The 13,456-nt window shown below is 39.6% G+C and overlaps 1 protein-coding gene across 8 annotated transcripts in view; it reads left to right on the top strand.

Moving 5' to 3' along the window:
* Positions 1-13,456, top strand: part of VMP1 (vacuole membrane protein 1) — a 71,333-nt gene that overhangs the window by 33,281 nt on the left and 24,596 nt on the right. For 6 of the 8 annotated variants that reach the window (XM_075032926.1, XM_075032930.1, XM_075032929.1 and 3 more), the window contains one exon: positions 1,067-1,198. In XM_075032926.1, coding sequence (XP_074889027.1) covers positions 1,067-1,198 — 132 coding nt within the window. Of the gene's footprint in view, positions 1-540; positions 580-605; positions 831-1,066; positions 1,199-13,456 lie in introns of those variants that run through there. The other 2 variants (XM_075032932.1, XM_075032933.1) reach the window with 2 other exon arrangements.

Below are 13,456 nucleotides of genomic sequence, written 5' to 3' on the forward strand. Positions count from 1 at the left end.
AAAGCATTTGTTACTCGCTACTGACCCTAAGAGAGAAAAGCCATCTGCATGTAGCTACGTTTTAGCACTTTTCCAGTGCGGTGCCCAACTATTGTGCTATTTACCTGTCCTATATTTAAACCATTCTGAGTTTAGTCCGAGTTCCTGTTTCATTAGCCTCTGTTTATCCATATGTTCAGTCTTAGCTGTCTCTCTTTTCTTTTCTTTTTTTCCTTGGTTAAGCTAAAGTTGCATTTACCCACAAGATTGAAATGAGTCATTTGATGTCCTGAGAAAACAAATATAATTTTCCTGTGGTGAGAAAGCAACCATGCTTTCATCTCGGGTTCCCTTGGCTTGCTTTATTCCAGCTAAAGGAGAGAGAAAACTCGAGATCAAGCTTTGCTTAACCTTATTTTCCTTGCTCATAGCTGTAGGAAAACTCGAGCCTGTTTTCTAACAAACACTCGCGCAAAGTCTCATGACTGAACAAGTAAACTACGTGACGGCACCGGGGAGGAGTTCCCGGATTATTCTGAAGGCCGCTCAGGAGCGAGGGCTGTCACATGCCGGCGAATGTGTCTGGCATCATGCGGCGGGGTGAGATGGCAGCGCTGTGCTGAGTCAGGGATCGGGTCGGATAGCAGGGCCCCCGTCCCGGCTGGCTCTCCGGCTGCAGCGCCGCGACAAGCTCCAGCCTCCCCGCCGCGCCGGGCGCAGCTGGCCACCGGCTGCGGAGCTCTGCCGGAGCTGGGCAACGTGCCACTCTGCAGGGCCCCGCGGATGCACGGATCGTGTCGTTATGACCTCGCGGACCGCAGCTTGGGAGCCGCTGGCTTGCGAGCGTGATGGTCTGTGCCGAGAGAAGCCGAATTTGCTAAACAAGGGCAGGGGGAAAGCGGGGTGTCAAAGGAACAGCGTTATGTTTGAAATCGGGAGGAGTTTGACCTGGTGGGTAAAAGCAAGCTTCTCAAAGCAGCTGGCCTCATCAGTTCTAATCGTTTGAAATGTCTGCGGGGCTGTGCATATCACATGTTTCCTGTTTAAGAATAAACATGAAAATAAATCAGAATTATTCTTTTCCCAGGGTGCTGGCACAGCCATTGGAGAGCTGCCTCCATATTTTATGGCGAGGGCGGCCCGACTCTCTGGTGCTGAACCTGATGATGAAGAGTACCAGGAATTTGAGGAGATGCTGGAACATGCAGAGACTGCACAAGTAAGAACAGTGCAAAACAACAGAATTAATAAAACACAGAACAACTAGATGGAGTAAATAACCATTCCAATGAAATGGGAATGGGCCAAAAATCAGTTGGTGTGAGTTCACAAGGGACTTCCCAGGGATGGAAAAAGATCCTCCACTGGGTAGAGATACCTCTGGTGATGGGAGGACAAGAATGCAGCTTGTTGAAGCACATACAATAGTGCAGCCAAAGTATTTGCTACAGATACCACATTTATTTAGACTTCCAAGAACAGCACAATGAAGGTAGGGAGAAAGTGGGCTAACAAACCAGTGATAGAGGAAGTGCTGTTCTGTAACCATGGTTGTTATAGCTGCATTTAAAGCCTTCCTGGGCCAGGAGATGATTCTCAGTCAGCTCACCCCCTTCAGGTAAGATTTGCCTGCCCTGCCATTAATGCTGTCAGGGGCCAGTGTGTGACCCATTCATCAGCCTGAGGAAACATATTTTTCCTGATGTGAAAATGCACCCAAACTGCTCTGAATCCCTTTTCGTTGCTCTTGTCATTTATTTTATTGATGGATTAAATACTGCTTGTGTTACAGTGTAGTTTGCAACTGATGCTGTACATCAGTCAGATATTATTGTAGGTAATTTTTCATTCAGGTCAGGAGTTTGCATCCTGTTCACAAGTTAATCATAGTGTTTTAGAAGAAATTAAACTTTTTATCCTCAAACTACTTGCCACTGAATTTCTCTTCTGTATTTTTCCTTCTTACCATGATTTGTCTGCCACTAAGTTGAGACAGGTCATGAGACTGCTATGAAAAAAACAGCAGATGCTATTTACCATGCACTGCTGTCTTTGAACTGTTCTGCCAGGGTATTTTCTTGATATAAATATATACTTTTACTTTTTTTTCTTCCTTTTCTTCAAAAAATGGATGAAGCTTTTCTATGGAAAGAAGGTGGTTTGTCTGGAAATACTGAGTGCAATCTAGTAATTCTAACAGTAAACCCTGTGTTTCCTGAGAGCCTCCCCCTACTAGAAAGTTCCAAAGGGTTTTTCTGCTATTGTAAATAGAAGAATTTACTATTTCTTTTAAGATGCGGGGGGGGGGGGAAATCTGCTTTGTCCTTTATTCTATCATCAGTCTTTGCTTTGCAAAATAATCTCTAACTGTTTAAAAATCAAGTCATGTTGAAAAAAAAAACCAAAACAAAAAACAACCAAATGAAACCAGTCAAATGCATGACTCGAGAGCTGAAATGCTATCTGTGTTTACTGAAACTCTCCCAGCAAATTATATGCGTGTACAGTTGTGGGAGCAGCCAGAGTTGGTTTCCAGAATGCACAGTAAGATTCTTGGGAAGAAAATTTTTGCTAGAGAGCATTTTGTCAGGACAGGCCAAAATATAGCTAGCTGTATTGAATGCCCTTAGTAAACGAATGGCGTTATGTAATTAATTAAGAAAAATGATGGTGTTATTTACCAGAACTTTTGATTTTATTTTCTTGGCAATTGAATTTGGATTGAAGCATGTTGTTTTGTGGATGGATGGCCAGGAAAAAAAAAATCCTTTTAAACTCCACTTGTGGTTTGGTTTCTATAAAACTCTTTTAACATGAGGCTTTGACAATCCGATTAAACTGTATTGCACTCATAAAACTGACAATTCAGTTTTTTCCATTTGCTAATATGACTTCCTTTTTGCTTTTGGCTTCAATCATGTTTTTGCTAGATGTCTGTGGGAGACAGGCCTGCCTTTTCCTATGACCTTGAGTAAATCCCAATCTTCAGCATAGCTTATCACTCTTTGTTCTGTAATTGCTATTCACGAGCAGTTATGATGTCTATTTTTAAATTGCTCAATAACAATTTTCATTACCTACAGCAGCTTCTCCCACTCTCCCACATTGAAGCCTTATGCTTAAGAAAACACGGGGGATGTGACAAGTGTCTTCTGCCATGGAGGCTACTACAAATGTTTGACGTCAAATGACAGGAGCCTGCTTTCAGCATAAAGGTCTCGCTTCATCCTGCCTTTCTGAAAGGCATGAAAATGGGTGTGTTAGATTTTGAAGAATAGCTTCCCCCTCTACTTCTGCTGAGCTGCTATATGCCTACAAGGCAAAGCCAAATGGTTTGACGTTTTTGCCTGCGTGTGTTTTGTTCAGAAAGCTTGTTGCTGCCATTTCTCAAAAACAATGGTAATTTTGAGAAACAGATGAGGTTCTTCTATGGTGAGAATAGACTATGAATATAACATCCAGCCTGAAGGATCTGTGAGGGGGAATGTGCTCGCTAGCTTGGCACTTTAAAAAACAACAAAAAAAGGAACCTAGAAGGACTAAACAGCAGAAAGGTTTAGTGCCTCGTTCAAAGTTACACAGAGTAAAATACTATTTACTTTAAAGAGTCTGTCTATGGATTTTTCTGTCATAAACCTCAGATCTAAGTGACCTGTCTCCTCGAATGAGTTTTCTCAAAACCTCACTAGCCTGCAGACAACGTGCAAGTCTGCCTTGTACTTTCCATTAGCATCCTTCAGAAAAAGCCCCTCATTTTAAAGGAACACTCACTTCTCCTTCCTGTGCGTCCCTGCGTGTGCACGCCGGGGAGTTAGCCCCAGTTGCATAAAGGGAGCGTCAGAGCTTCTCTTGTCTCGTGGCTGGTCTTATTAAAATCGAGCCACTTTGCCCTGGAGAAGGAGTGTGGTTTACAAGCAGGGCTCTTTTTTTCTCAGAGCTCCACACAATGCAGAGCCCAGCATGCTATAGGAACAGAGCAATTCGGTCGGATTTGTTAATACTTAAGGCAGTATTTAAAAATTAGGAATGTTTGAAACGGTATCTCAGTTGCTGTTAACTCTCTTCCAGTCGAATTCCAGAGCGAAGGAGTTTTTTATCAGAGCTGTCCTTTTAGTCATGGGGAGTATCTCCAGTGCAGCCGTTCAAACCAACCTCTCAATTAGGGGAAGTGAATCTACTATTTAGTGCTGGGGCAGCACATTGGTAATAATACAGTGCAAGCATACTTTTGTAGTTTCATATCTACACGCACATATGCAGGGACTCTCTTTCGCCCGTTTAATAGTTGCTGATTGTTAAGTATTCTCATCTTTTCTCTGTCATGCTGAAACACTTAAAGCTGACGGGAGGTTTCTGGTGAAAATGAAGCTTTTAATGCCAGCTTCCCTCAAGGTACTTAGTGATAATGCATAATGCGTGGGCTCTTGCTGTATCCTGGTACTCCTTGCTAGGAGGAAAAAAGTATTAATATCTTTGCTGTATATCTAATCCTTAATGACTGTAAGTGTTTGGATTCATTAAGTGGCATATTTTTAAGAACTAATGATTTACACATTGGGCTTTGCTTCTGTGCAGCATTGCTGCAGCCAAATTTCCATGTAAAAATATTTTCTAGTTGCCTATGTTACTATCAGCCACTGCTGTTTGTTTACTTTCCGAACTGTGTCCTGCCTCTGGAAGAATACAAACTTGAAAAAGGGTTAAATCCATAGAAATGCTGAGATGCAGCAGGACTGGCTTGTAAATGATTGAGTGCCATCTGCACACTGAATGTCAGTTGTTGCTGGGACCTGTTTTTGACTCCACTGAACCTTTACTGGTTGTGGTTTGTCTGGCCATCACATGACTTCTCTGAAAATTCCCCCTCCCCTCCATTTCCAGTAAACTGTTTGAACAGGAGTGACTCAGACTGAAACCAGCTTCCCTGTAACCACAGGGCTTGTTAAAGAATTTGTCAACGTGGACTCAAGAGGGTTTGTATTAAACTAAGCTGCAACTGCTTCGGTTTGCATTGCGTCAGGAGTTCCACCGAACAACTTCCTGCTCGCTCCGAGAGTCGGCTTCTTGTCTGCAAGGAGTTAAACTGATGAACTTTTGCGATAGTGACAGTTAGACACATGTTAAACCCATCTTCCTGGCATTTCTGAAAGGTCTGGTGCCTTGAGCTGGATTGCTTTTCCACATCTTCATGTGGGGTTTCTCTTCGCAGAAGCAGAACAAAGTGCAGTACCACACCCAGCCATGGTTACTCCGAGAACCCAGCACTGTGTTCTGACACGACACTGTGACTTAATTCAAATGGAATGATTAGGTTGAACTAATAAGCAAAATGTTACTTAATTAGCAGTGTAAAATAAGATGGCCAAATTAAAAATTGATCTCTCCTGTGATTAAGCTAACAGCTAGTATCTGATAAGTTCCTGCTTGAAAAGGATTCGCCGGCTGCTGGCTTCTTTAATCAAAAGGTTTTGAGCATATTCGGTACAAGAAAAAAGAAGTTCAAGCAGACCGCAAGCAGGTTTTTATAAAGCAGTTATCATAAAAATGGAAGTGGTAGAGTCACATACAATAACTGGAAAACCTTGAGGTTTTTTTTGGTTTTTTTTTGCTTTCCCAGAAATAACTTGTTTAAACCCAACATCAAATTCCGTTCATAATTTCTCTTGCTCCGTCTTCCAGTCACCCCCTTTCCTCATCAGCTTCCTCTCTTTATTAATTGTGCTGTACAAGAAGGAGATTGCTGGTGTTCGGTCTAGGCTGCCTGATGGGTGGCCACCAGGAGGCTTGTCTTCATACACTGCATTCCTGAAGTTTGATGCCTAGGTTTGTTACTATATGTCAGAGAGGTATCTTACCCCATTTATCTGGGCACGTAATTAAATGGAAATTCAAAACTAATCAAACCTTGAAGCTTCACTTTAGAAACTTCCTACGAATGCTATCGCTTGAGAGTGAGATGGCAAACTGGCAGTGAACTAACAGTAGAGTGTGGTGGGGTTTTTTTCACAGGCAATATAATAAGCCATCAATATACTAAGTAACAGCTTAGTTTTAAATCGCTCTCCAAAATTCCTGAGTTGAAACAAGCTTTGGAATGAAAGCTTTAAATAAGGGAACTTGTTATAGAGGAGTTCCTGAGAAAAGAGGTAGCAAAGAGTTAATATAGGCAGAGGGTAGACAATAGGAGCTATGAGTAACAAATGTGTAAGCCACCTCCTTGCTGGATTTCTTTGGACACTGGCGAGAGAATAGGGCAGTCTTGTGCCTGCATTGTTCTATTCATTTGCACACCTGCTTACAGATAAGGAAAAAACAGCAATGAGCATTACATTACCTTTGCTAATGGTAATCTGGAGATGACTTTTTCACATTCTTCTTTGAACTGCTCTTTGTGATAAGGTCTGTTCCCTAAAACTCCTTTACGTGGCCCTCCGTCATTTTAGTGTTTAGTGTGTAAATACATAAATCGGAAATTATCAAGCCACTGAAGAAATCTGGATTACTTTGCAATATTTTCGCTCAATATTAGGATATTAGCTCAGAGGAATTTTTTCAGTAATGAATCTCTAACTTTACAACAGAAATGAACCTTTTCAGAAAGAATGTCACCAAGTTTACTGGAAATCTTACAGGCTGCATTTGCACTGTAGTTGTGGAGAGGCAGTTAGTTGAACTCTGCCATTGGATTTGCATGCCCTGTTCTATGTGTGTCGGGAATGCTCAGCACCAGTTTCTAAGGGAAAAATTTGGTCCTAAATACTTGATATTTCACTCCCCTGTATTCTGAGAAAGACCGATAAATGATCAAAAGTTTGGGTCAGATAAGCTGCTTCAAAAATATTTTTTCAGGGAGAGCCTTCAATAACTGGTAGAAATTAATTATGGTATCGTAATCAAGAAAATGGCTACTTTCCCCCCCGCCCTGCTCCAGACACTGTTTAAATATCTGTGTTGTACAAGAGTCTGGTATGCAGACCACTTCTCGAAGCTGTCTGGGAACCTCTGCTACTTCTGAGTGAGAACAAGCGAGAGGTATGCTTAGCATTGCACATCTGCTGGCTAGGCTGAGCAGGAAGACTTGTGTGTGTAAAAGGATTTGTCAGCTGCGTAAGAAGTTGCTCACTTTTATTCTACAAGTATTTTTCTGTGCATGGGTTTTCTTCCTTAGAATTAAGTTCTCTGTGGATGAACAGTGTATTTTTTTTCAGCGCTGGTGACTTTGGCTCTGATTTGGCAGAGATTGAAAAGGTCAATCTATTTGTCTGGTTATCAAAAATTGCTTCCTTTCTTGATGATGGTGGCTAAAGCAAAGCAATAACTTGCTTCAATCCAACAATCATGAGCCCTTCCTTACGATGTCTGGATCTTAAACTGCCTGAAAATAGGACTTAATGATTTGTAATGGATTAAAAAAAATTGACAATATCCTGGAATTGCTCGTCACGCCACTGTAACTCGGTCGGCAGACCTGTGGCCGCAATAACTAACTGCAGTTGTAGCTTTGAGATAAATGAGCACTCGCTGTGCAGCTGCAATGGTATTTTAGGCAGCCAGCACGTTGGTGGAGGCAATGCCAGCATACGCTTTCAACTGTAGAAGCAAAGGCTGGAGGGGTCAATGGCTGATGTGTGGGAACCAGAGTGATAGGATGTTCGTCTCCTTCATTCTTCTCTCTGTAGGTGGCTGCTAGTATCTCACTATGGAATCACAGAAAAAAAATCATCTTGAAAGGGACCTGAAGTAGTTTGTAGGCCAACTTTTTGCTCAGAGCATTGTCATCTATGAGATCAGCTCAGGTTCCTCAGGGCACTGTCAAGTCTGGTCTTGAAGCCCTCCGGGACTGGAGACTGCACAACCTCTGTGGGTAATCCCTTCCTGCGTGACTGTCCTGACGGCCTTGCTGCTTCGCTGACATGCCAGCCTGACAATTCTCTTCCATGACATAGATTGCAGGATCTGCTCACTGCCAGATCTCCTACAAGATGTGAACAGAAAGTAGTTCTTTAGCGAGCAAAGAAATACTAAGTTTTATTTCATGCACCACTATGAAGTTGTAAAGTATCAAAGGGGATGTGTTGCTTCATGCTACTCCACAGACCTGAACTGAGGAGTAGAGGTGGCAGGGGATGTGGTTAAAAGGGGTAGTGCTTAATAGGACAGATTTGATAAGACTGAAAGGACGTGCTCCTTCCTCTTCCTTCAGACTGTTTCCTTTAATTGTGTCTTATTCTTTATAAAATTTCTTTATTCTTACAGTGTGAAGCAAAAGGACTTTCTATGTCGAAGTCCGAGAGCCTCAGTTCTAGTTGTGGAAAATGCTGGCATTAAGTTTGAGGGTGCCTACTAACTCGTTGAGCTCTATAATAGGTGTTCATTTTGGTATATCACTTCCGAACTTGAGCATGGTGTTGGATTGTAAGTCTAAAATCTTGAAACTAAAGCTCCTGAGATGGAGTTTATTATGAAGTAGCATTTGCTAGTTCTTCCACCAAGGTCTAGAGGAGAGGGAGAAGTGAGGGAAATAAAATGTTCTTACCATGGTGCAGTTGGTTAATGAAGTGAAGACAATACCTAGAAGTTCCTAAAGCTAATGGTCTGTTTAATCCAGAGCTGGTTGGGTTCCTTCCTACTTGGGTTAGTGGGAGGTCTTACTTGCCATATAATGGATCCATTACTCTGAAGTTTCACACTTTTACTCCAAGACAGGTTAAAATTAAATGACCAAGGAAAACAAAGCTTGCTGTTAGAATGAATGCTTCAGTCTGTTACACTCTGCTCCTCTACAACTTGCAAAGCATTCAGCTCTGTGTAGGGCTTGCTCTATGGCTTCTTAGGTCTTTCTTTTCTAACATCAGTTTTAAAATCTGATTATAAGGATAATCGGTTTAACTGTATTTCCTATGGAAAAACTTCAATTTTTCTGGCACAAGAACTAATTGTAGTTACTCATATGTCTGAGTTTACAAAGTCCCAAAGATGAGCATCTTTCTGATTATCTTTGTGGATTGCAGCATCACCCCTTAACACGCAATCAACCTCAAGAATTTGAGCACAAACAGATGTGGAAATAAATCTGTGCATTTCCCTCAACAGTCGGTATTCGGTATTCTTGTCCTAGGAAAGGCTAGTGGAAGAATTCACCTGTATATTTGATTTCTTGTTGACTTGAGATTTGTGCTCATCCTTGCCTACAAATATTCTGAATAATGGCTTGAAGTCTTACTAGCTTTAAGTCCTCAGATCTCTGACATAGTCTAATTAATGAGGTTTTGTAGGTACTTGCTCTCTTGTCTTTCCACAGTTCTTTGGTAAAGCCTGTGAAGTCAAGGGCCCTGTTTCATTGCTGTTCCATCTTCTCCATATTGTAGTTTCTAAAACGGTGTTTGCATTTTCAACATGGACGTATTTTTCTCTTGTAACTTTTCCATGATTGCCCTATTCCTCTTCCAGAGTTTAATGTCTCAGAAAACCCAGACTTATTGTGAAGTGAAATTTATTTCCTTCCCAAGCTTAGAATTTGATCCAGTCCTCTTAATCTGGAATGTCTGTCCTATGCTTATCGTATGTAAATACCTTTTATCAAACTTCAGTGCTTGCTTAGATCTGCCACCTTCCCTTAGCTGCTTTCAGTAATCCTTGAAAGCCTTTTTTAACTTTGTCTTTTGACAGCCCAGTTTCCAAGACAGGGCCTTTCTTTCCCAAAGTTTTGAGTGAGAAGTAAGTTTAAACCTTACCTCTCACACCCTCTTCTCTCCGGGCACCAAGATAGAAATATCCCCTTTTAGTTTGCCCCTTGTTTGTATTATGCTGGAAGTATTTTTGAGAAAGCTAGACCAGAGGTGCAGGGCCACAGCCCTTTCCACACATGCTTAGATGTTGAGAGTCATCGCAGCTGATGGAGTGGGAGATCAGTGCCACCATGAACCACTATCAAAATATTCCTGCTGGCAACTTACTGGAACCTTACTCGTGAGATCTGTTACCTTTGATGTCTTGCAAGAGAGGTATGAAATGGTTTCGTCGGTCACTGAGTAATGAATTATTTGCAGTGATAGGCAATGACTATCAACTGTATCTTGATCTCTGTTCTCCTCATCGTAACTCCAGGTTGCTGTGTTGATCATTAAATGTCATTGCTGATCTACTGCTTTTTTAGCATGGATGTATGTTGTAACCTCACAGCCTGTAGGTAGCTATCCGACTTCTTTAAAACTGCTCTTCTGCAGTTAATACGTTATTTCAATGAGTTAATAATTCTTCCCAGTCCTCTGAAATTCTAGAATTCATTGCCTAACCACAAATGGTCATTCTCCCATAAGTTGTGTTTGATTCTATTGTGTTGTAATAGAAAGCCAGAAGAAACAAAATATTGTGCAGCTCATTTTTAACATAACTCAGATTTTTACATAAAAAGGAGCACTGTCTTTGTAGGCAGCTTTTTAAATGTGAAGGAATTTATAATTTTAATAATCTGGGATGGTAGCTTCATACATCATCTTCAATCTTTGGAAAAAAAATGTTCTCTTAGATTATTATCTGGATAAGTAAATGTTTCTAGTAAGAAACTATTATAACAATAGTATAAATTATACTCAAATCTTGAAGGATTGTCCACTTCTTCATCACATGCAAGTTACACTTTTGCCTCAGGGGAGTCTGCAGGCAGTAGGATGAATACTTACCTCTACAGCAACTGTAGTATTCTCCTTGTTCATAGAGGACCATCAAGGTGCCACACATTCACTTCAGATCCCTGTTTATGGCTTTGTATTTTTTTTAATGTTCATTCATGATCCTGTTTTTATTAGAGTAACAAATCCTGCATAATGCCTCCCACGCCTTCCAGAAATTTATTTTGAACTTCTTAAGGCTACCATCCGCTAGGTAATTATTATCTTGCTTGAGCGATTGCATTAATACTCACATCACTGACTTTCCTCTGATCCTACATTAAGGCACTGTCTGTTCTTACTAGTAGAGAATGCATAGATTATAACCTTAAGATTGAATTTGGTCTCATATATTCCTTCCCTTCTTTACTGGCCTTCCTTTTTGTGCTGTATCCACCAATATTACCAATAAACTTGTAAAGTGCGTGACATATTTACAGAAAAAAAAAATTGTGATAGAAGAAAAGTTTCTCTGGGTCTCAAATCATTCAAACTGTGGATCATGTCTTTCAGAGATGGACAACTATCATCCCTGCTGCATGCAAGGAAGATTGGGTTTGTTATAGGGAGTCACAGTTTTCTTGATGCTCCTAAAAACTGATTGCAACTTCATGTTAGAAAATAAATTGTTGTATTACAGAATCGTTATAGGCCCATCTGTGCAGTTTTTCAAGAAAATATCTTCTGTTGAAGTCTTATGGGTTGTTTCTCTAAGGACTATGGGATTCAATCCAATGCTGATTATTCAGAACTCCTTGGTAACCATCAACTAGTTACTTGCTATGGATCCATCAACAATCTCTGCTCTTAGAGATTAAGAAAAAAGAGGCTTCACAATTTCAATGCGAACAATAAATTGAGACCATTCTGTTTTCTGATAATAAATCAGTGTTACAGAAGGAAAAGAGTAAAAATTGATATTTTTTTTTTCTTGAGCTTGTTAACTAAATGTAGTTAGTTTAGTTGTTCTTTGCTCAAATACAGAAGAGCTTGTGCAACTTACTTTACAATGAAGGAGAAAGAAGAATTAGAGATTAAATTATAGATGGAAACAAAATAAAACAGAGGGATGGGATGAAGCCTTGTAGTTAAGACAAAATTGTCCATTCACTCTTTCAAGAAGGAGGGCTTTTTTGTAGGGATAAACGGTCCATGTTAAGTTAGACTCAAAGCTGTACCGTAACGCATATTTAAAGGAGGAACATTGTGGGATGTCTTAGTTAGCAGCAAAACATGTAATTTCTCTTTACTATCCCTTTAGGTTTGGAGGTTTGGGAGGGTTTTTTTGCTTTTGCAACATGTAGTAATGAAATGCTGGTATCAATAAAATGTGCCATTTTACCGAAGGCAGATATGAAGCAAGCTTCCTCAAGCCGCCAGCTGAGACTTGTGAATCAGTATTTCAGCACTGACCTTTTTATGCCTCTCATTTCCATTCCAGTTCTTGAGATCTGATGATTAACCCAATGAAGTAATGTTTAATCATTTAACCTTCCTTTGCCTGTATTGTAGCAGTCACAGGAAATCTATTTCCAAACCAAAAAAACAAATCATCTTTGAAAGGGACATAGTGAGCTAAAGTATCCTGAAATGTTATAGAGAATGAATCATATTAGCTGAGAGTCGAGTCCAGTCTAGATACTTTAATTTTGGGGGAAAATGTTTTGCCTGTAAGTAGCTGAACTTTTATGTCTTTTTAATTTATTTTTTTTTAAAAGCAGTAAGTTATGAAAGTTGTTTTGCTTTTATTTCAAATGCTTAAAAAAGTAGAGAAAAGATTGTTCCCTGTGCAGGCTTTATAACAGAAAAATTATATTGTGAAATAGGTAAAAGTTGTGAAACTGATGATTGTATTCTCTGAGAAATGAAACTTTTAAGGTTTTTTTATTATTGCAGATGTCGCAAAGATTTGACAAATGAAATTTAAGGAAGCAACCAAACAGAAGTATTTCTGAACTTGTTTTCATTAAAGTAAATGTTGAGACTGCAAATGCATAGTTTTATTGCAACCCTGATGTGTATATTACCATGCAAATTATTCATGGCTATGATTACACTAGATCACAGAAAATAGGAGGGAAAAAAACCCCTTAATTTATATCTTTTGGCTTATTTAGAAAGTTTGAAAAAGGAAGACAAATTAGAAGTTTTTGACTGAAATTTTTAGAATTTTAGCTGTGCTTTCCGTGGAGTACTTTGTAATAGACAATGAATGTAAAAAAAATTGAAGAAGAAACAATCTGAGTAATAACTTTAAAAAAAGAAATTATGAATTCATAAGGTGAGAAAAATTGCCCCAATGTTGGTTTGGGGTTTTTTTGGAGACAGAAACTTGTTACACTTTTTTCAACACTTTCATCATTGGTTTTATAACAAAAATTGTATGTTTTTAGCTGGAGGGAAAAAATTAGTTTTAAGGCAGCCTTGAATTTTGCAGCAGTCTAGAAAAGTGGGTGAAGGAAGCTGTTTATTTTTAAGAAATTTGATGAAAAATGGTGCACTGTGCTTACGCTAAGTTAATACAGTCAATCTATATATAATTATAATAATATATTTTATTAAACCAGTTGTGCTGCAAGCGTTAGTTTATAGGTCACTTGCTAGAGAGTTTTTTTCCAATTCCAGCTTGTGAAAATTAATGCAACAGTGTATTAGCAATGCAGTCTAAGATAACGGGTAAATATGTTAAAATTGGAAAGGAAACAACTTCCCTTGAAATATATCATGGACCTATTTGAATACTTGGATTTTAGTGTTTTATTTTAAAGATACTTTACAGTGAGATTTATGGAGCTGTGAAAAAATCT

This window comes from Buteo buteo, chromosome 7, assembly GCF_964188355.1.
Source record: "Buteo buteo chromosome 7, bButBut1.hap1.1, whole genome shotgun sequence".
NCBI classification, from domain to species: Eukaryota; Metazoa; Chordata; class Aves; order Accipitriformes; family Accipitridae; genus Buteo; species Buteo buteo.